The sequence below is a fragment of the Oncorhynchus mykiss genome, chromosome 10 (genome assembly GCF_013265735.2).
Source record: "Oncorhynchus mykiss isolate Arlee chromosome 10, USDA_OmykA_1.1, whole genome shotgun sequence".
Taxonomy (NCBI): Eukaryota; Metazoa; Chordata; class Actinopteri; order Salmoniformes; family Salmonidae; genus Oncorhynchus; species Oncorhynchus mykiss.
The window spans coordinates 19,230,401-19,252,072 of record NC_048574.1 but is presented as its reverse complement, the minus strand read 5'-3'; the positions used below and the strand labels follow the sequence as shown (position 1 = coordinate 19,252,072).

The window sequence follows — 21,672 nt, the reverse complement described above, 5'->3', positions numbered from 1 at the left end:
GATGCATGTAACATAAATGGCAGTAGCATCTGTCGCAGACCTGGGTTCAAATACAATGGCAAATATCTGAATTGCTTTCACATACGGTACATTCGAAGTAAGTATTCAGATATATTTTATTTGTAAAGACAAGTAGTTGAATATTTGTAATTCATTTGGAAAAATACTAGGAAAGTATTTGAAAATACTCATACAGTTGAAGTCGGAAGTTTACATATACTTAGGTTGGAGTCATTGAAACTCGTTTTTCAACCACTCCACAAATGTCTTGTTAACAAACTGTAGTTTTGGCAAGTTGATTAGGACATCTACTTTGTGCATGACACAAGTAATTTTTCCAACAATTGTTTACAGACTTTTTATTTCACTTATAATTCACTGTATCAGAATTCCAGTGGGTCAGAAGTTTACATACACTAAGTTGATTGTGCATTTAAACAGTTTGGAAAATTCCAGAAAATGTCATGGCTTTAGAAGCTTCTGATAGGCTAATTGACATCGTTTGAGTCAATTGGAGGTGTACCTGTGGATGTATTTCAAGGCCTACCTTCGAACTCGGTGCCTCTTTGCTTGACATTATGGGAAAATCAAAAGAATTCAGCCAAGACCTCAGAAAAAAAAATTGTAGACCTCCACAAGTCTGGATCATCCTTGGGAGCAATTTCGAAACGCCTGAAGGTACCACGTTCATCTGTACAAACAATAGTACGTAAGTATAAACACCATGGGACCACGCAGCCGTCACACCGCTCAGGAAGGAGACACGTTCTGTCTCCTAGAGATGAATGTACTTTGGTGCGAAAAGTGCAAATCAATCCCATAACAACAGCAAAGGACCTTGTGAAGATGCTGGAGGAAACGGGTACAAAAGTATCTATATCCACAGTAAAACGAGTCCTATATCGACATAACCTGAAAGGCCGCTCAGCAAGGAAGAAGCCACTGCTCCAAAACCGCCATAAAAAAGCCAGACTACGGTTTGCAACTGCACATGGGGACAAAGATCGTACTTTTTGGTCTGATGAAACAAAAGTATAACTGTTTGGCCATAATGACCATCGTTATGTTTGGAGGAAAAAGGGGAGGCTTGCAAGCCGAAGAACACCATCCCAACCGTGAAGCACGGGGGTGGCAGTATCATGTTGTTGGGGTGCTTTGCTGCAGGAGGGACTGGTGCACTTCATAAAATTGATGGCATCATGAGGAAGGAAAATAATGTGGATATATTAAAGCAACATGTCAAGACATCAGTCAGGAAGTTAAAGCTTGGTATAAATGGGTCTTCCAAATGGACAATGACCCCAAGCATACTTCCAAAGTTGTGGCAAAATGGCTAAAGGACAACAAAGTCAAGGTTTTGGAGGGCCGTCACAAAGCCCTGACCTCAATCCCATAGAAAATCTCAGTTACACCAGCTCTGTCAGGTGGAATGGGCCAAAATTCACCCAACTAACTTATTGTGGGAAGCTTGTGGAAGGATACTCGAAACGTTTGACCCAAATTAAACCATTTAAAGACAATGCTACTAATTACTAATTGAGTGTATGTAAACTTCTGACAACGTGATGAAATAAATAAAGCTGAAATCAATCATTCTCTCTACTATTATTCTGAGATTTCACATTCTTCAAATAAAGTGGTTATCCTAACTGACCTAAAACAGGGAATGTTTACTAGGATTAAATGTCAGGAATTGTGAAAAACTGAGTTTAAATGTATTTGGCTAAAGGTGTAATGTAACTTCAGACTGACTTAAAAATACACTCTCATGCATTTTACCCAGGTATTTGAAAATAGTATTTGAAAATACTCTCATGTACAATTTTATAGACTATTTGGTTTTTACAAATAACTGTTAAAATTCTCAAATAAAGGACCTGTTTTGGCTGTGTATTTGAAAATACTCTCATGTACAATTTTATAGACTATTTGGTTTTTACAAATAACTGTTAAAATTCTCAAATAAAGGACTTGTTTTTGGCTGTGTATTTGAAAATACTCAAATACACTAACATTAAAAAATATATATATCAGATACCCAAACATATTTGAATCCAGGTCTGATCTGTCGACAGACTGTGGGACGGGACGACTAACGAGGAACTTTGTTTCGGTACTCAGATTTTTAATCTCTGATCATTTGGACAAATCATGATTTTGCTGGTGTTCGCATATTTCAAATTTTGGAAGGGGAGGGGACATTTGGCACATAGATTTGCCCGAAACTGGCTGAGAGTTTTCATTTGGAGGGGTGGAGACTTGCTAGTCGTGTATTACGTTTTCTAACACGTCTCCCGCCACTTCTCCAGAGATTACCCTTAGCCTCAGATCTAGGATCAGTTTATTTTCCCAAAAATCTTACCTCATGCATTTAAACCAAAATGCGAAACCGACACTAGATCAGTGTGAAGGGGGCAACTTCATCCTGACACTATCTCTAAAACAGACACCTCTCCAGGTGAAGTTTTCCCAAGTTACCATTCTAGGATCAGTCTCCCCTCCCCAATCCTTATCTTTAAAGGGGCAATCCGCAATTTAAACAATAACAAACCCTGATCCCTGCCTCTGTTTTGGTAAAAATCTGAGGGATGGGGCCGGAGAAATGTAGCCACTCTCAAATTCATACAGAGCTATGGATGCAAGATATAGTTTTAACCATGTTTTGAGGCTATGTAGTTTTTGTTTACATTATTTATTTATTTTTACAAAAATTTGAGTAAAACATGCTTATTTAGGATTCAAATGGAGGTACGACTGTTAAACTAATGAGCCATTTCTAAGTTATATTCTTTAAGAATCAATGGGTACAGATAATTATTTTATAATTCCAAAAATACAAAAATTTGTATTTGTTATGGATCCCTATTAGTCCTGTAAAATGAAGGCAGTTCTTTACAATTAAAAACATTGCATTACCTTTCACATCAGATTTCACAACACATGTGTGCCCTCAGGCCACTAGTCTACTACCACATGTCGATAACACAAAATCCATGCGTACGTGTGTATAGTGCGTATGTTATCATGTGTGTCTATAGCAACTGGGGATTGCCCCTTAGTGGGGAAAATGCTAAACTGACCAAAGATCAGTGTTTAGGAAAAACTCAATTCTGTCTCAGACAAGAGAACCCTACAGGCTACTGCAGTAGGTCGTGGGTCATGGGTTAGGCCCCCTCCATACTTTACCACTGCCCTCTGCTGGGATGCTGAGTAGCTACACCATATAATGGCAATGCATTCCAATGGGTCATTGGAAAGGGCAGGATGGCTTAGTGCTGTGCATAGTGTCAGTGAAGAAAATGAATTGTTATTTTGTGGGAGTGAATCTAAACTTTCACTTCAGTAACATTTTCAGTTAGTCATGCATTGATGTTGGTATTGATGTTAGGATTCATAGCAGGGCCAGACGGGTTACCAGGACATGTACTCAGAGCATGCTCTGACCAGCTGACAAGTGTCTTCACTGACATTTTCAACCTCTCCCTGACACAGTCCGCAATACCTACATGTTTCAAGTAGACCACCATAGTCCCTGTGCCAAAGAAGCCAAAGTAACCTGTCTAAATGACTGCCTCCCCGTAGCACTCACATCTGTAGAGATGAAATGCCTTGAAAGGCTGGTCATGGCTCACATCAACACCATCATGCCAGGCACCCTGGAGCCACTCCAATTCGCATATCGCCCCAACAGATCCAGAGATGATGCAGTCTCTACTGCAATCCACACTGCCCTCTCCCACCTGGACAAGAGGAACACCTATGTGAGAATGCTGTTCAGTGACTACAGCTCAGCGTTCAACACCATAGTGCCATCCAAGCTCACCACTAAGCTAAGGTCCCGGGGACTGAACACCTCCCTCTTTAACTGGATCCTGGACTTCCTGAAGGGCTGCCCCCAGGTGGTAAAGGTAGACAACAACACATCCTCAATGCTGACCCTCAACATGGGGGCCTCTCAGGGGTACGTGCTTAGTGCCCTCCTTTACTCCCTGTTCACCCATGACTGTATGGACGTGCACAACTCCAACACTATCATTAAGTTTGTCGACAACCCAACATTGGTAGGCCTGATCACCAACGACGATGAGACAGCCTTTAGGGAGGAGGTCAATAACAACAACTTCTCCCTCAACGTCAATAAAACAAAGGAGCTGATCGTGGACTACAGGAAACAGAGGGTCGAGCACGTCCCCATTCACATCGACGGGTCTGTAGTGGAGCGGGTCAAGAGCTTCAAGTTCCTCGATGTCCACATCACAAAGACTCTATCATGGTCAACACACAGCAACACAGTGGTGAAGAGGGCAGGACAATGCCTCTCCCCCTCAGTTGGATGAAAATATTTGGCATATCTGCAATAAATTCTACAGCTACACCATTGAGAGCATCTTGACTGTCTGCATCACCACTCGATATGGCTACTGCTTGGTGTCCGATTGCAAGGCGCTATGGAGGGTAGTGTGTACGGCCCAGTACATCACTGGGAAAGAGATCTCTGCTATCCAGGACCTCTATACAAGGCGGTGTCAGAGGAAGCAGGAAAAAATGGTCAAAGGCTCCAGCCACCTAAGCCACCGACTGTTCTCTCTCCTAACACACAGCATGTGGTACCAATGCACCAAGTCTGGAACCAACAAGCTTCTACCCCCAAGCCATAAGACTTCTAAACAAGAGTGCTAAATAGCTAATCAAATGGCTACCCGGACTACCTGCACTAACCGTTTTTTGCACTAACTCTCTTGCACTGACCCTATGCACACAGACTGGACTCACACACACGCACACACATATTACATACGCCCAAACACACATAACATGCACACACATGCATACTGTACTGACTCCACACACACACTTTCAAACTCGCCACATGCGCTGCTGCTACTGTCTATTGTCTATCCTTCTGCCTAGTCACTTTACCCCTACCTATATGTACATAGCTACCTCAATTACCTCGTACCCCTGCACATCGACTCTGTACTTGTATTCCCTGTATATAGCCACGTTATTTTCTACTCCCTATGTATACCTATGTTATTTTTACTTGATATTTTTATTTGTTATTCTCTGGAAATGTATTAATTGTGTCACTTTCTATTTTTTATGACATTCTTTATCTTATCTTTAACTCTGTATTGGTGAAAACGGACCTGTAAGTCAGCTGTTAGTCTACACCTGTTGTCTACGAAGCATTTGACAAAAAATGTATTTGATTTGAATTAACATTTAGAAATGAATAAGGTGTTTCTTCGCTTGGAAAGAGGTATGTACACATGCTCCTGTTGAACATGAACTAATATGGGGCTTCCCATTTGCATTGTTTTTGTCATTTTTTGCTACGTTTTAGACAGAACACATAGTCCTCTTATAGAAAGTGTTGTATTTAATTTGAATGACGTTGATTTGAGGTGTAGTTTATGTTTTTGTTGCAGGTTAACGGGACCTTAGTAACACATTCAAACCATGTAGAAGTCGTCAAGCTAATAAAATGTAAGTTCAAGTGACAGTTTTATATCCAATTATTCGTAGACATGAAAAATCACAGGCTCTTCAAGAGACTTACTTTCTTAAAGTCAACCTGTAGTAGGCTATATGCGCTTATAATGCACTGTAAGACTTGTCATAAGGATGTATAATGTCTTATTATCATCTCATGAGTCTGACCATACTGTATAATAAGCTAGCCATTGTGAGTGAAAAGTTTTCAGTCAATTTAAGTTGAATGTTGGCTACATAGAGACATTACATGAAGATCTATTTTTTATAATAAGAATTAAAACTCATACAAGTAATAGAGCTGTGACCCCTATTGTCTCTATGTGTCAGCGGGCTCCTATGTGGCCCTCACAGTGCTGGGGAGGCCCCCGGGGCTGGCCCAGATCTCGCTGTCGGAGGGCGAGGGGGGAGACCTGTCCTCTTTCCTCTCTTCGCCCCACTCTCCTGGACCAACGGGGGGAACAGGGGAGCGCTGCGTCACCTCCTCCACCAGCCCCCAGGACCACATCACCTCCCCGCTGCCCCTCTGGGTACGACAGACGGCCAATTGGTTCTCTGTCTGCAACTGAAATGGCATCCTATTTACCATATAGTATACCACTCTATAGAATAAGTAGTGTACTCTATAGGATAAGGCGTGTACTCTATAGAATAAGTAGTGTACTCTATAGGATAAGGTGTGTACTCCATAGAATAAGTAGTGTGCTCTATAGGGAGTGGGGTGCCATTTCAGACACTCTCTCTCTCATTTTATATACAGTACAAGCCAAAAGTTTGGACACACCTACACAGTCCAGGGTGTTTCTTTATTTTTACTATTATCTACATTGCAGAAAAATATTGTAGACATCAAAACTATTAAATAACACATATGGAATCAGGTAGTAACCAAAAAAGTGTTAAACAAATCAAAATATATTTAATATTTGACATTATTCAAAGTAGCCACCATTTGTCTTGATGACAGCTTTGAACACTCTTGGCATTCTCTCAACCAGCTTCATGAGGTAGTCACCTGGAATGCATTTCAGTTAACAGGTGTGCCTTGTTAAAAGTTAATTTGTGGAATTTATTTCCTTCTTAATGAACTTTGAAAGTTTCTTCAAGTGCAGTCGCAAAATCCAGCAAGCGCTATGTTGAAACTGTCTCTCATGAGGACCGCCACAAGAAAGGAAGACCCAGAGTTACGTCTGCTGTTCATTAGAGTTACCAGCCTCAGAAATTGCAGCCCAAATAAATGCTTCACAGAATTCAAGTAACAGACACATCTCAACATCAACTGTTCAGAGGAGACTGTGTGAATCAGGCCTTCGTGGTTGAATTGCGGCAAAGAAACCGCTACTTAGGGACACCAATAATAAGAAGATACTTGCTTGGGGCAAGAAACACAAGCAATGGACATTAGTGGAAATCTATCCTTTGGTCTGATGATTCCAAATTTGAGATGTTTGGTTCCAACCGCTGTGTCTTTGTGAGATGCAGAGTAGATGAACGGATGATCTCTGCATGTGTGGTTCCCACCGTGAAGCATGGAGGAGGAGGGTGATGGTGCTTTACTGGTGACACTGTCTGTGATTTATTTAGAAGGCAAGGCACACTTCACCAGCATACCTACCACAGCATTCTGCAGCGACACTCCATCCCATCTGGTTTGCGCTTAGTGGGACTATCATTTGTTTTTCAACAGGACAATGACCCAAAACACCTCCAGACTGTGTAAGGTTTATTTGACCAAGAAGGAAAGTGATGTAGTGCTACATCAGATGACCTGGCCGCCACAATCACCAGACCTGAACCCAATTGAAATGGTTTGGGATGAGTTGGACCTCAGAGTGAAGGAAAAGCAGCCAACAACTGCTCAGCATATGTGGGAACTCCTTTGAGACTGTTGGTTGAGAGAATGCCAAGAGTGTGCTAAGCTGTCATCAAGGCAAAGTGTGGCTACTTTGAAGTATCCCAAATACAAAATCTATTTTGATTTGTTTAACACTTTTTTGTTACTACATGATTCCATATGTGTTATTTCATAGTTTTGATGCCTTCACTAGTATTCTACAATGCAGAAAATAGTCAAATAAAGAAAAATCCTTGAATGAATAGGTGTGTCCTAACTTTTGACTGGTACTGTATGTATTTTTTTTCTCTTGGTCCCTCTGTCTCCCTCTCTGTCTATATCTGCCCCTCTCTGTCTTCTCTCTCTCTTTCTGTTTTCCTGTCACCCTCGTTGTCCTCTCTCTCCCGCTCTCTCTCCACAGTTCCACTTCCGTTCTTCACTCCCCCTTCTCCTTCCCACCTCAGTATCCACACTCACTCTGCCTCTTTCACTTTCTCTTCTCACTAGTTTCCTCTATTTCCAGTTAAACCTATGCCAAAGCTGCCATTCTCCCTCTGCTGCACGCCAGTGAAGTCCCCAAGCGAACAAAGTTCTTATTATTCATTTTTGGGGTTGGTCCCTCAGGAGGAGAATAACGCACTTCACAGCCAGAAGGTGGACATCTTACAGAAGATGCTGACCAAGGAGCAGGAGGATTTACAGGCAAGACACACACAAACACAGTGTCACCATACTCTGAAGGTTTCATGAGGAGATGAGACAGTCAGTCAAACTTTGTTTCTTTGATTTGAAAGAGTGAATGCCGGTTTTTCTATGCAGCTACACTCATAAATCATCTCAGACAAAGTAGGAGTGCTGATCTAGAATGAGGTACTTGTACATGTGATCTTATTCATTATCAAAATGTACAACTGATCCTAGATCAGCGCGCCTGCTATTAGACGCTATATGAATACGGGCCCAGATGAAATTAAAATCATTCACACATTAAATTGTCATCAAAAGCTCGTCATTGAAGTGGATCACCCATAAATGCTTTATCTTAATGATGTCATTACACGTTTCTGCACATTCATTATGTTAATTTGCAACATGCTTCAGTTCAATCAAGTACAGGCTTAACTGAATAACAACAAATACAGAATACAATATAGAATTTTATTGAATAGTTTGAGGTAGGCCTCGTCTCAGAGGAAAGCTCCTCAGAGCCAGATGGTGAGGACAGGTTGCCCTATGCTGGGCAGCTGGCATTGAACCCCCCCTCCTCCCGGGAGAACGGGGATCCGATGACGGACCTTCAGTTAGTGGTGGTGGGGAGGTAGAAGGTCGTTGGAAGACTGTGGTGGGAGACACAAGGTTTGCGTTGACATATACAGTGAGCTCCGAAAGTATTGGGACAGTGACACATTTTCTGTTGTTTTGGCTCTGTACTCCAGCACTTTGGATTGGAAATTATACAGTGAATATGACAATGAATGAATCATGAATAACGATGAGTGAGAAAGTTAGACACACAAATATCATATCCCCCCCCCAAAAAAATGCTAACCTCCCCTATTATTGTAATGGTGCGATGTTAGCATGTCTTGGGGCTATAGTATTTGTGTGTCTGTAACTTGCTCACTCATAATTATTCACTATTCATTCAGGATCATCTGTAATAATGGTAGCATCCAAATAAATGTAGAAGTGTTTAGAAACCTATTCCATTCTTATAAATAATAAAAGTGACTCAAAAATGTCACAATACATTATTTACCATTCATTTATATTGGGCAGAGAATAATCGGAAACTCAACCAAAACAAACAAATGCATCCAATACATTTGTAGTCACAAGCTTGATGTAGTCATTGCGTGCTAGGATTATAGGACCAAATACCTAACTATTACCACTTTAATACACATATAAGTGAATCTGTCACAATACTTTTGGTCCCCTAAAATGGGGGGACTATGTACAAACAGTGCTGTAATTCCTAAATGGTTCACTCAATATGGATAAAAAATACCCTCAAATTAAAGCTGGCAGTCTGCACTTTAACCTCACAATCATTGTATCATTTCAAATCCAAAGTGCTGGAGTACAGAGCCAAAACAACAGCACGTGTTACTGTCCCAATACTTTTGGAGCTCACTGTAAATACTCCCCTAGATTCATTCCCATTGGTTGAAAAAAAGGAAAGTGATAATAGCACACGTTAGCCCATAGGTTAATCAGCAACTGTGGTGAAATTACCTTAGTGTTCAATGCTCATAGACTGAAGTTAATAGGTGAATGCTTGCTAATAGGATAGGAGGAGAGATGTGACGCTAAGCTAATGAGGTAACATCAAATCAATTCAAATCAAATGTATTTATTAAACCCTTTTTACATCAGCAGATGTTACAAAGTGCTTATACAGAAACCCAGCCTAAAACCCCAAACAGCAAGCAATTCAGGTGTAGAAGCAGGAACCTAGGAAGAAAACTAGAGAGGAACAAGGCTCTGAGGGGTGGCCATTCCTCTTTTGGCTGTACCCTGTAAATATCTGCTATGCTGATGAGTGAGATAGGAAGCGATGTGAATTATATGAATTATATGAGTTAGATGAATGAAAAGTGATGATCCATTCAGACCAGCCTTACTGACTGAACTTTCGTAAACTACATTTCCTAGCAGCATTCATGGCTGTCACGCCCTGACCTTAGATATCTGTTTTCTATATATTTTGGTTAGGTCAGGGTGTGACTAGGGTGGGTAATCTAGTTTTTTTTGTATGTCTAGGGTTTTTGTAGGTCTATGGGTTTTTGTATATCTATGTTGGCCTGATATGGTTCCCAATCAGAGACAGCTGTTTATCATTGTTTATCATTGACTATGTGCAGTTGCATGTCAGCACTATATTGTATAGTGTCACGGTTTGTTTGTTATTTTGTTAGTTTGTTCAGTGTTCATTCTTTTAATAAAGAGAATGTACGCATACCACGCTGCGCCTTGGTCTCCTTCATACGACTAACGTGACAATAGCAGTGGCATCATTCCAGTTTAGCGTGGAATACTCACTGAGTTTCCTGGAAAGCATTGAATGAAGGCAAAGTTAATTCATTCTCATTAGTGTGTTTGTGTTTAAGTCCCCTGTGGGGCCTCTATTGATGGCTGCTTTGTCTCTCTGGGGAGTGTGAGCGCCTGCCTCCCATTTCAATGCTAAACAGGTTAGCTGTCAAAACTTTAAAGTAGCTTTTAGTGGTGTAGCTAGAGTCTTGTGGGTCGTGTTTATTAGGACACACCATAACAAGACGTTTTGCAACAGAATGTGAGATGAGAGTTGCTTATTGAACGTCTTTGGGTAGTACCTCCCCAGAACTCAAGCAGTTTTCTGTTTTGCGACGAATGAACACAGCCTTGTTGCAGTGGTGGGTGAGGGAGGAATGGACAAAAATAAACAAGTTCTTCCACAATCCTCAAGTCTTTCGTGAGCCATTTCTTCTCTTCCTCTGGTTCGTGTTCATCAGGCACTAAATGGAAGAAAATGAACTGAACAGGGAGAGGCAACCAGAACATTAAGAAACGCTTGTTTTTGTGTTCTGTTACAAAATGTTTTGCTACCATGTGCCCTAATGAATACGACCCTGTACCATCGAAGCCAATCATTCTTACCACTAAACAGATACTCTACCATGGTAACCACTCAAACACTGACTACATCTCACCCTCTTAGTTTCACTTCCTCCTATGACTGACCATGAAATAGAACTAGGACCATGCCAACTGGACACATACACATACATGCACGCAGACTCGTACACATACACATGTGCACACACACACACACACACACACACACCTCCCTCCCTCCCAGCCTCCCTCCTGTGTCCTCTCCTAAAATGTGTCCTGTGTGTCATGTCCAGGCTATGAAGGAGGTGTACAGCAGGAACCCCACAGCGAAACTACTGAAGGACATCCAGGAGGCCAAGAAACACATTCCTCTGCTGCAGAGCCAGCTCAGCAAAGCCACAGGCACACCTCAGGTATACACACACATACGTATGTATCCCAGGGTTTCCCAAACTCAGTCCTCGAGACCCCAAGGGGTGCACATTTAGTTTTTTTGCCATAGCACAGCTGATTCAAATAATCAAGCTTAGGAGCACACACAAACACTTTCTCTCATAGACACACAGTCTCTCCTGCGCTCTGTTTCTCTCATTCTCTCTCATTGTTTCTCTCACTCTCTCTCATTGTTTCTCTCACTCTCTCTCACTGTCTCTCACTCACTCACTGTCTCTCACTCACTCACTGTCTCTCACTCACTCACTGTCTCGCTCACTCTCACTGTCTCGCTCTCTCTCGCTGTCTCTCACTCTCACTGTGTCTCTCTACCTCTCTCGCTCTCTCTCACTGTCTCTCTCTCTGTCTCTCTGTCTCTGTCTCTCTTTCTCACACGGTCATTCTCTCTCTCAAGTCAAGGGCTTTATTGACATGGGACACACACTCTCAAAGGGACAGCCCAGTTACTGTCTGGCCTGTCACACATGATTCTGTGTGTTTTCAGGATGGCTCCCTCTTCCACCAGGACGGTGAGGTGGAGGAGGGGGGCATTGAGGCAGCCGATGGAGAGCAGACCCCCTCCTCGCAGGGAGAAAGCAGCAGCGACGGGCCCTGGACCAATAACGCTGTGAGTCAACCTGGCCAACTAGCCTGTCTGTTATTATCACCACCAGATTGTCCTTCCATGACAATTATATGTGAACTGGTATTCTCAACAGAATACCATTGTACTGGAACCATGGTTGGGGTGTTTTCCATTTCAATTCAGTCAAATCAGGAAGAAACTGACATTCCAAGTCCTATTTTCCTCAATGCTTTTGTTTGAGAAAATTGGACTGGAAAGTGTGGAATCAATACCACAATGCCCCTTCAAAATCAGAGACTGGCAAATGTAAAATGTGACTGGTGTGTGGGTCTTTTTATGTCAGGTGTCTCCCAGTCCCCTCCCTGAGAATCCGTGCCAAAGAGAGACGCCCTGCCACAGCCCAAAGACCACCCCCCGAGAGAGCCTCAACTCCTGCCCCTCGCCTGACGCAGAGGACACGGCGGACCTGGTGAGACTCACACACACACACTGTATATTTGTTGTTTGCAATAACCCAGTTCGTGAGTGTGTGTGTGCATGTGAGTCCCATCATTGCACTAACACCTTGTCTCTCTGTGTGTGTGTATGTGAATCAGAACTGTAACTTCCAGTCCAGTGTGGGCAGCCCCTTCTCCCGTCTCAACCCACAGATAATCGGAGCAGAGGACGACTACTTTGACACAGAGCAGGAGCAGGTACTGCTAGACAACTGTTTGTCTGTCTGTCTGATTGGCTGACTGAGTATCTCTATACTCTCTCTCTCTCTCTATTTCTCTCCTGTCTGTTTCTGTCTCATTTTCTCAATGTCTCTCTCTTACTCAACTTTACCTTTCTGTTGATCTCTCTCTCTCAGATCAACGGTCAGTGTAGTTGTTTCCAGAGTATAGAGCTGCTCAAGTCTCGGCCCGCTCACTTGGCCGCCTTCCTCCATCACGTGGTCTCTCAGTTTGACCCTGCACCTCTGGTAAGTCAACCACACACAGACACACACCAAAACAAAATGCCTGCCTAACAGACACATACTCTTACACTCATTCACACCATTCATAAAGTACATCCATAGTAGCTACTGCTTGAGCTCTAGGCATGCAACATTACTGTAACTGTCCCAAAATTCACAGGTTTTCCAGAAATGTGGGCACATTTTGCAGCCCCTAATGAATGCTGATATTTTCTAATTAGGGTACAGCAGTTACTCTTTAGCACTTTGGTGGTTTGACCCCAGAATGCTTTGGTCAGTCGTTTAGACCTAACTGGCTCTGATTCTCTCCCAGCTATGCTACCTTTATGCTGACCTGTACAAGCAGACCAACTCCAAAGAGACCAGACGGATCTTCATGGATTTCCATACTTTCTTTATGGACCGAGCAGCGGTAAGACACACACTTGTGCACACACATTATGTACAAGCACACATGCATTCACACACACACACACATATGCGCAAGTAAAGGGGCACACACACACAAAGAAGACTGTAACTTTTGGCTCAGCTAAAGTATTTTAAATGGGATTTGACACGGGCACACATGGGTATAGAATAGATAGGTGACACCAGTGTGTGTGTCTGTGTCTGGGGCATTGACTACCAACTTTTTAAAACCCCAGCACCATCTTGTGAGTGTGTCTGGACAGTTCCTTCACAAGTGGTGTGCTTCTGCTGGAAGAAGTCTGTCTGTTGGGTTTTAATCTCCTTTCAGATAATTAGGATCATTTTAAATGTACACTCTTTATCTGGTGTGGTGGATGAAGGAGAGGAAAGGGTATTGTTGTGGTTGTATTGCAGAAGGTCTCTCTTCTAGCTTTTTTTTTTTAGCTGAGAACTCTTTTTCTCCCTTGCAGAATCTGAAAGTAGCTGTGCCTGAGTCTATGACCTCTGAACTAGGTGAGTTATTACTCACTCCTCTCATGTCTTGTATTAGTTTAGCAACAGTTTTAGCAATGCAGTAGTGTATTGTCTAGTGTAATTGATTAGAATGTTTCCAAAAAAGGGAGACTGCTTCAAACTGAGTGTGTGTGTGTGTTGGCAAACATGCTGTTGTGTGTTCCCAGAGCGGCGGAGACCTGAGCTGATCCCAGAGGAACTGCACAGACCTTACATACAGCTGTTACAGGACACACTGCTACCAGACATCCAGAGGAACCTAGAGGACTTCAGGTCAGACACAAACACACACACACACACACACACACACACTCAGACAGAAACACTCATACGTACACAGACACACATTCAGACAGAAACACTCATACTCACACGGTCTCACACACATACCATACACGTGCACAAACTCACACTTCTCAAAGAAGATGTGCACATAATGATGCTTTGATGTCATATTTCCTCATGAATTATAAAATTGCAAAATCTTCTCTCTGCCTGTGTGTATCTGTCTGTGCGTGTGTCTGTGTATGTGGATCTGTCTGTGTGGATCTGTCTGTGTGTGTGTGTGCGTGTGCGTGTTTGTGTGTGTGCGTGTTTGTGTGTGTGTGTGTGTGTGTGTGCGTATGTGCGTGTGTCTACAGGCAGAAGCGCAGCATGGGTCTGACCCTGGCAGAAGGGGAGCTGGCTAAGCTGGACACAGAGAGGGTGAGAGACCGCGTGTCGCTGGAGAGAGAACGCTCCTGTGCCGAACACATCATCTCCAAGATAGAGGAGGTTCTGTAAGTCCCTGCAATACATGCACACTAGGTTTGGGCGATATTACGATAACATCGTGTATCGACGATGATGAAGCTCCCGACAAGCAGTTATTGTGCTGATGTTGCTTCCAGAGACAGTTTGGAACTCGGTAGTGAGTTTTGCATCCGAGGACAAACAATTTGTGCGTGCTACGCGCTTCAGCACTCCATTCTGGGAGCTTGAGCCACCTCTTCACAGTTGAGCCGTTGTTGCTCCTAGACGTTTCCACTTCACAAAAACATGACTCACAGTTTTTTTTTCTTCAGTTAAGAACAAATTCTTATTTTCAATGACGGTCGAGGAACTACCTTTTTCAGGGTCAGAACAACAGATTTTGACGTTGTCAGCTCGGGGATTCAATCTTGCAACCTTGCGGTTACTCGTCCAACGCTCTAACCACTAGGCTTGACCAGGGCAGCGCTAGCAGAGAAGAAATTAGACAAACTAACTTGCTGGAAAAGTGGCATCCCATGACAGTGCCACATTTGAAAGTCACTGAGCTTTTCAGGACGGGCCATTCTACTGCCAATGTTTCCTATGGAGGTTGCATGGCTGTGTGCTCGATTTTATACACCTGTCTGCAATGTGTGACTGAAATAGCCGAATCTATTCATTTGAAGGGATGTCCACATACTTTTGGCCATGTAGTGTAGCAAGAGAACTAATAATAAGAGAGAACAAACAATATCAATAGCCTATAGAAAAATTCGATTGACAAGTTTCATCAGGTTTAAGGTTATTATGAAAGAAATGATCCATGCGGGAAGGGAAAATTATAGTATTCTTTTAAGAGGGAAATAAAACAATTATTATCCAGTTCTGAAGACGATAAACTGCTTCTATCCAGCCCATGATGTAGTCCTATAACCTAGCTCACTATGGTAAGACAGCCTGTTCCTCAACAGACAGTCACTGCTCCATCATGTGTGCTGCCTCATCAGACACACACACACAAACCAGCATCATCAAGATGATTGAGTGATAACACGACACGAGTCAGGTCTCTGTTTTCCACTTCGAGATAGACAGGAGGCAAGTGTAGTGCACGATGCACGTTCTTTCTCTCTCGTTCTCTCTCTTGCACACACACACATTCTTTGTCACTCACGTACACACACATGCAATTACAATCACAGGAAGATGATGTTATCAGCGCCATAAGGATTATCTACTCTGGTAATGTTATAAGTTGTAGGTTAGAGGTGAAAGGAGTGTTGGGTCGTTCAGCCTCAAAAAGCACAAGACATAAGATTTTAACATCCAACAACACTGTTTCTGTAACAGATACAAATAACCTTTCTGAAACATTATTTTGTTGAAATATAATTTGGTCTCTGAGAAATCAAGCTAATCGATTGCACCCAAATTGGCTATTTTAATTTACAGGATTCAGATAATATTCAATAAGTATAATGAGGAAGAAATTAGGAAGGCCCAAAAAATTGGCAAAAGCCACAACTGATTTTAGGGGAATATCCTGATAGACGAAATACATAATACAAAAATAAAAACAACTTTGTTTAAACTTGGGAACTGACTTGCTGCGCAGCCTGCTCAACTTGGATGCCGGTGAGTTTTACACAGGAGCGGGAGAGAGAGAGAGTAGCAATACAGACTCCTGCTAGTTAGACAAATGTATAGATTTCATAGGTTATCTGTCATCCCATCTGGTAGTGCCTGTCTTGACTGCATCAAATCGATGTAAAGATGCTAGCTAAGATATCCAGCTATGTTAGCCAGCTACCTCGCTAGCTATCTAGGCTAAAAGTGATTGAGCCTACTTTTCTGCACTTCCTGTCTTTGTCTACAACGATTCCATTCAGATTAAATCAAATCAAATGTATTTATATAGCCTTTCTTACATCAGCTGATATCTCAAAGTGCTGTACAGAAACCCAGCCTAAAACCCCAAACAGCAAGCAATGCAGGTGTAGAAGCACGGTGGCTAGGAAAAACTCCCTAGAAAGGCCAAAACCTAGGAAGAAACCTAGAGAGGAACCAGGCTGTGCCGGGTGGAGATTATAACAGAACATGGCCAAGATGTTCAAATGTTCATACATGACCAGCATGGTGAAATAATAATAATCACAGTAGTTGTCGAGGGTGCAACAAGTCAGCACCTCAGGAGTAAATGTCAGTTGGCTTTTCATAGCCGATCATTCAGAATATCGCTACCGCTTTTTCTGTCTCTAGAGAGTTGAAAACAGCAGGTCTGGGACAGGTGCCACAGGCAGAACAGTTTAAACTGGAGCAGCAGCACGGCCAGGTGGACTGGGGACAGCAAGGAGTCATCATGCCAGGTAGTCCTGAGGCATGGTCCTAGGGCTCAGGTCCTCCGAGAGAGAGAAAGAGCGAGAGAAAGAGAGAATTAGAGAGAGCATACTTAAATTCACACAGGACACCGGATAAGACAGGAGAAGTACTCCAGATATAACAGACTGACCCTAGCCCCCCGACACATAAACTACTGCAGCATAAATACTGGAGGCTGAGACAGGAGGGGTCAGGAGACACTGTGGCCCCATCCGATGATACCCCCGGACAGGGCCTAACAGGCAGGATATAACCCCACCCACTTTGCCAAAGCACAGCCCCCACACCACTAGAGGGATATCTTCAACCACCAACTTACCATCCTGAGACAAGGCCGAGTATAGCCCACAAAGATCTCCGCCACGGCACAACCCAAGCCAGACAGGAAGATCACGTCAGTGACTCAACCCACTCAAGTGACGCACCCCTCCTTGGGACGGCATGGAAGAGCACCAGTAAGCCAGTGACTCAGCCCCTGTAATTGGGTTAGAGGCAGAGAATCCCAGTGGAGAGAGGGGAACCGGCCAGGCAGAGACAGCAAGGGCGGTTCGTTGCTCCAGAGCCTTTCCGTTCACCTTCACACTCCTGGACCAGACTACACTCAATCATATGACCTACTGAAGAGATGAGTCTTCAGTAAAGACTTAAAGGTTGAGACCGAGTCTGCGTCTCCATTCCATAAAAATTGAGCTCTTTTGGAGAAAGCCCTGCCTCCAGCTGTTTGCTTAGAAATTCGAGGGACAATTAGGAGGCCTGGGTCTTGTGATCGTAGCGTATGTGTAGGTATGTACGGCAGGACCAAATCGGAAAGAAGGGTAGGAGCAAGCCCATGTAATGCTTTGTAGGTTAGCAGTAAAACCTTGAAATCAGCCCTTGCCTTAACAGGAAGCCAGTGTAGGGAGGCTAGCACTAGAGTAATATTATCACATTTTTTGGTTCTAGTCAGGATTCTAGCAGCCGTATTTAGCACTAACTGAAGTTTATTTAGTGCTTTATCCGGGTAGCCGGAACGTAGAGCATTGCAGTAATCTAACCTAGAAGTAACAAAAGCATGGATTAATTTTTCTGCATCAATTTTGGACAGAAAGTTTCTGATTTTTGCAATGTTATGTAGATGGAAATAAGTTGTCCTTGAAACAGTCTTGATATGTTTGTCAAAAGAGAGATCAGGGTCCAGAGTAACACTGAGGTCCTTCACAGTTTTATTTGAGACGACTGTACAACCATCAAGATTAATTGTCAGATTCAACAGAATATCTCTTTGTTTCTTGGGACCTAGAACAAGCATCTCTGTTTTGTCCGAGTTTAAAAGTAGAACGTTTGCAGCCATCCACTTCCTTATGTCTGAAACACAGGCTTTTAGCGAGGGCAATTTTGGGGCTTCACCATGTTTCATTGAAATCTACAGCTGTGTGTCATCCGCATAGCAGTGAAAGTTAACATTATGTTTTCGAATAACATCCCCAAGAGGTAAAATATATAGTGAAAACAATAGTGGTCCTAAAACTGAACCTTGAGGAACCCCCGAAATTTACAGTTAAATTGTCAGAGGACAAACCATTCACAGAGACAAACTGATGTCTTTCCGACAGATAAGATCTAAACCAGGCCAGATCTTGTCCGTGTAGACCAATTTGGGTTTCCAATCCCTCCAAAAGAATGTGGTGATCGATGGTATCAAAGCAGCATTAAGGTCTAGGAGCACAAGGACAGATGCAGAGCCTCGGTCTGACACCATTAAAAGGTCATTTTACCACCTTCACAAGTGCAGTCTCAGTGCTATGATGGGGTCTAAAACCAGACTGAAGCTTTTCGTATACATTGTTTGTCTTCAGGAAGGCAGTGAGTTGCTGCTCAACAGATTTTTCAATTTTTTTTGAGAGGAATGGAAGATTCGATATAGGCCGATAGTTTTTTATATTTTCTGGGTCAAGGTTTGGCTTTTTCAAGAGAAAAAGAAGTTCATGAATTTATTACTGCTGAAGTGAAAGCCATCCTCTCTTGGCGATTGCGGCTTTTTAGTTAGCTTTGCGACAGTATCAAAAATTAATTTCGGAATGTTCTTATTTTCCTCAATTAAGTTGGAAAAATAAGATGATCGAGCAGCAGTGAGGACTCTTCGATATTGCATGGTACCAACTTTCCAAGCTAGTCGGAAGACTTCCAGTTTGGTGTGGCACCATTTCGGTTCCAATTTTCTGGAAGTTTGCTTCAGAGCTCGGGTATTGTCTGTATACCAGGGAGCTAGTTTCTTTTGAGAAATGTTTTTAGGGGTGCAACTGCATCTAGGGTATTGTGCAAGGTTAAATTTAGTTTCTCAGTTAGGTGGTTAACTGATTTGTGTCCTCTGACGTCCTTGGGTAGGCAGAGGGAGTCTGGAAGGGCATCAAGGAATCTTTGGGTTGTCTGAGAATTTATAGCACAACTTTTGATGCTCCTTGGTTGGGGTCTGAGCAGATTATTTGTTGCGATTGCAAACGTAATAAAATGGTGGTCCGATAGTCCAGGATTATGAGGAAAAACATTAAGATCCACAACATTTATTCCATGGGACAAAACTAGGTCCAGAGTATGACTGTGACAGTGAGTAGGTCCAGAGACATGTTGGACAAAACCCACTGAGTCGATGATGCCGCCAAAAGCCTTTTGGAGTGGGTCTGTGGACTTTTCCATGTGAATATTAAAATCACCAAACATTTTAATATTATCTGCTATGACTACAAGGTCCGATAGGAATTCAGGGAACTCAGTGAGGAACACTGTATATGGCCCAGGAGGCCTGTAAACAGTAGCTATAAAAAGTGATTGAGTAGGCTGCATAGATTTCATGACTAGAAGCTCAAAAGATAAAAACTTTTTGTAAATTGAAATTTGCTATCGTAAATGTTAGCAACACCTCCTCCTTTGCGGGATGCATGGGGGATATGGTCACTATTGTAACCATGAGGTGAGGCCTCATTTAACACAGTAAATTCATCAGGCTTAAGCCATGTTTTAGTCAGGCCAATCACATCAAGATTGGCCTGATAGGCTGTTAAACAACAGCCTACCTGATAGTTTCTTTTAGTTATAGCTTTCTCCATCTCATTTAACTAACTTAATACTGTAATTGTCCAGCAGCATACCACCCTGCATTCCACTGCTGGCTTGCTTCTGAAGCTGAGCAGGGTTGGTCCTGGATTGGAGACTAGATGCTGCTGGAAGTGGTGTTGGAGGGACAGAAGGAGGCACTCTTTTTCCTCTGGTCTAAAAACATAAAAAATCTCAATGCCCCAGGGCATTGCCCTGTGTAGGGTGCCGTCTTTTGGATGGGATGTTAAATAGGTCACTAAAGATCCCATGGCACTTATCGTAAGAGTAGGGGTGTTAACCCAGGTGTCCTGGCTAAAATTCCCAATCTGGCCCTCATACCATCATGGCCACTTAATCATCCCCAGCTTCCAATCGGCTCATTCATCCCCCTCCTCTCCCCTGTAACTATTCCCCAGGTCGTTGCTGTAAATGAGAATGTGGTTTCAGTCAACCTACCTGGTAAAATAAGGGTTAAATAAAAAGTCATTGTAATTCCATGTTGCATTGATTAGAGATCTCCCACATTGCTTAGTACACATGGAGCCACTGACTGTAGACAGTGCCATTTTGAATGGCCGACAATAACAACAACATGTGAAGCCTGTGTAGGCTACTATGGTATGTCATTTTATGGGGCACACATCATACAAATTAATTTAAACGTTTTTTTATTTCATTGAATTAATAATGTCTAATGTCATGGTATGTCCTTGTGTGTAGCAATGTCACATACATAATTTAGACAAATACTTTTCCTTGTTGAAATAGACTTATGATTAAAAATAAATCTGAATACTCCCGCAATTATTCGAAATCTAATGTTTGTTGGGATATTAAAATATTAGAATAACTGTGCGGTCCCTAGGTGTCATGGCTTACTGAAATGACATGGAACCACTCTGTTGTTCCAGTTACCGTGTGTGTGGAGAAGAAATTGTACCACATACACGTGCCATTTCTGGGAATTATTTCCAGGTCAGTGAGTGATTGCGTGTCTCTGCTCTCTGGGCCTCAAACACGCCAAACTGTACAGATTACAGGGATTAAGATAGATACAAGTTAGATATTATCGCTCTCTCTCAAACACACAGACACAGACAGACAGACATACAAAGACAGACAACAGAGACAGACAGAGACACATACTTGTACTTTCAAGACCACTGATATCATCTCACTCTCCCAAGACCGTCTCTCTTACCTGCACTCACCTGTTTAGTGTTGATGCCAGTGTGAAGGTTTAAGCCGTTCCGGGATAGACCGTAGCTACTAGTTACCAATGTTTTGACATGTGCAAGCACATGCAGATTTTGGCCTTTTGAAATTGCCTTGTGAATATTTTGGGCCTTTTAGAGTTTTGTTTGATAACAGAAAAAAACCTAAGCATCACAGAGATCCTAAATGATTCTACACTGAACAAAAAAATAATACAACATGTAAAGTGTTGGTTTCATAACCTGAAATAAAAGATACCAGAATTGTTCCATATGCACCAAAACCGTATTCCCTGTTAGTGAGCACTTCTCCTTTGCCAAGATAATCCATGCACCTGACAGGTGTGGCATATCAATACGCTGATTAAATAACATGATCATTACACAGGTGCACCTTGTGTTGGGGACAATAAAAGGCCACTCTAAAATGTGCAGGTTTGTCACA

At 42.6% G+C, this 21,672-nt stretch overlaps 1 protein-coding gene across 4 annotated transcripts in view; it reads left to right on the top strand.

Moving 5' to 3' along the window:
* The window catches only part of arhgef12b (Rho guanine nucleotide exchange factor (GEF) 12b), a 114,676-nt gene that overhangs the window by 66,956 nt on the left and 26,048 nt on the right, over positions 1 to 21,672 (top strand). For 3 of the 4 annotated variants that reach the window (XM_021617669.2, XM_021617666.2, XM_021617668.2), the window contains 12 exons: positions 5,433 to 5,490; positions 5,827 to 6,026; positions 7,955 to 8,032; positions 11,221 to 11,340; positions 11,865 to 11,987; positions 12,289 to 12,414; positions 12,542 to 12,640; positions 12,799 to 12,909; positions 13,220 to 13,318; positions 13,788 to 13,830; positions 13,998 to 14,103; positions 14,472 to 14,609. In XM_021617669.2, the coding sequence (XP_021473344.1) occupies positions 5,433 to 5,490; positions 5,827 to 6,026; positions 7,955 to 8,032; positions 11,221 to 11,340; positions 11,865 to 11,987; positions 12,289 to 12,414; positions 12,542 to 12,640; positions 12,799 to 12,909; positions 13,220 to 13,318; positions 13,788 to 13,830; positions 13,998 to 14,103; positions 14,472 to 14,609 (1,301 nt within the window). The remainder of the gene's footprint in view (positions 1 to 5,432; positions 5,491 to 5,826; positions 6,027 to 7,954; positions 8,033 to 11,220; positions 11,341 to 11,864; positions 11,988 to 12,288; positions 12,415 to 12,541; positions 12,641 to 12,798; positions 12,910 to 13,219; positions 13,319 to 13,787; positions 13,831 to 13,997; positions 14,104 to 14,471; positions 14,610 to 21,672) is intronic. The other variant, XM_021617667.2, reaches the window with a different exon arrangement.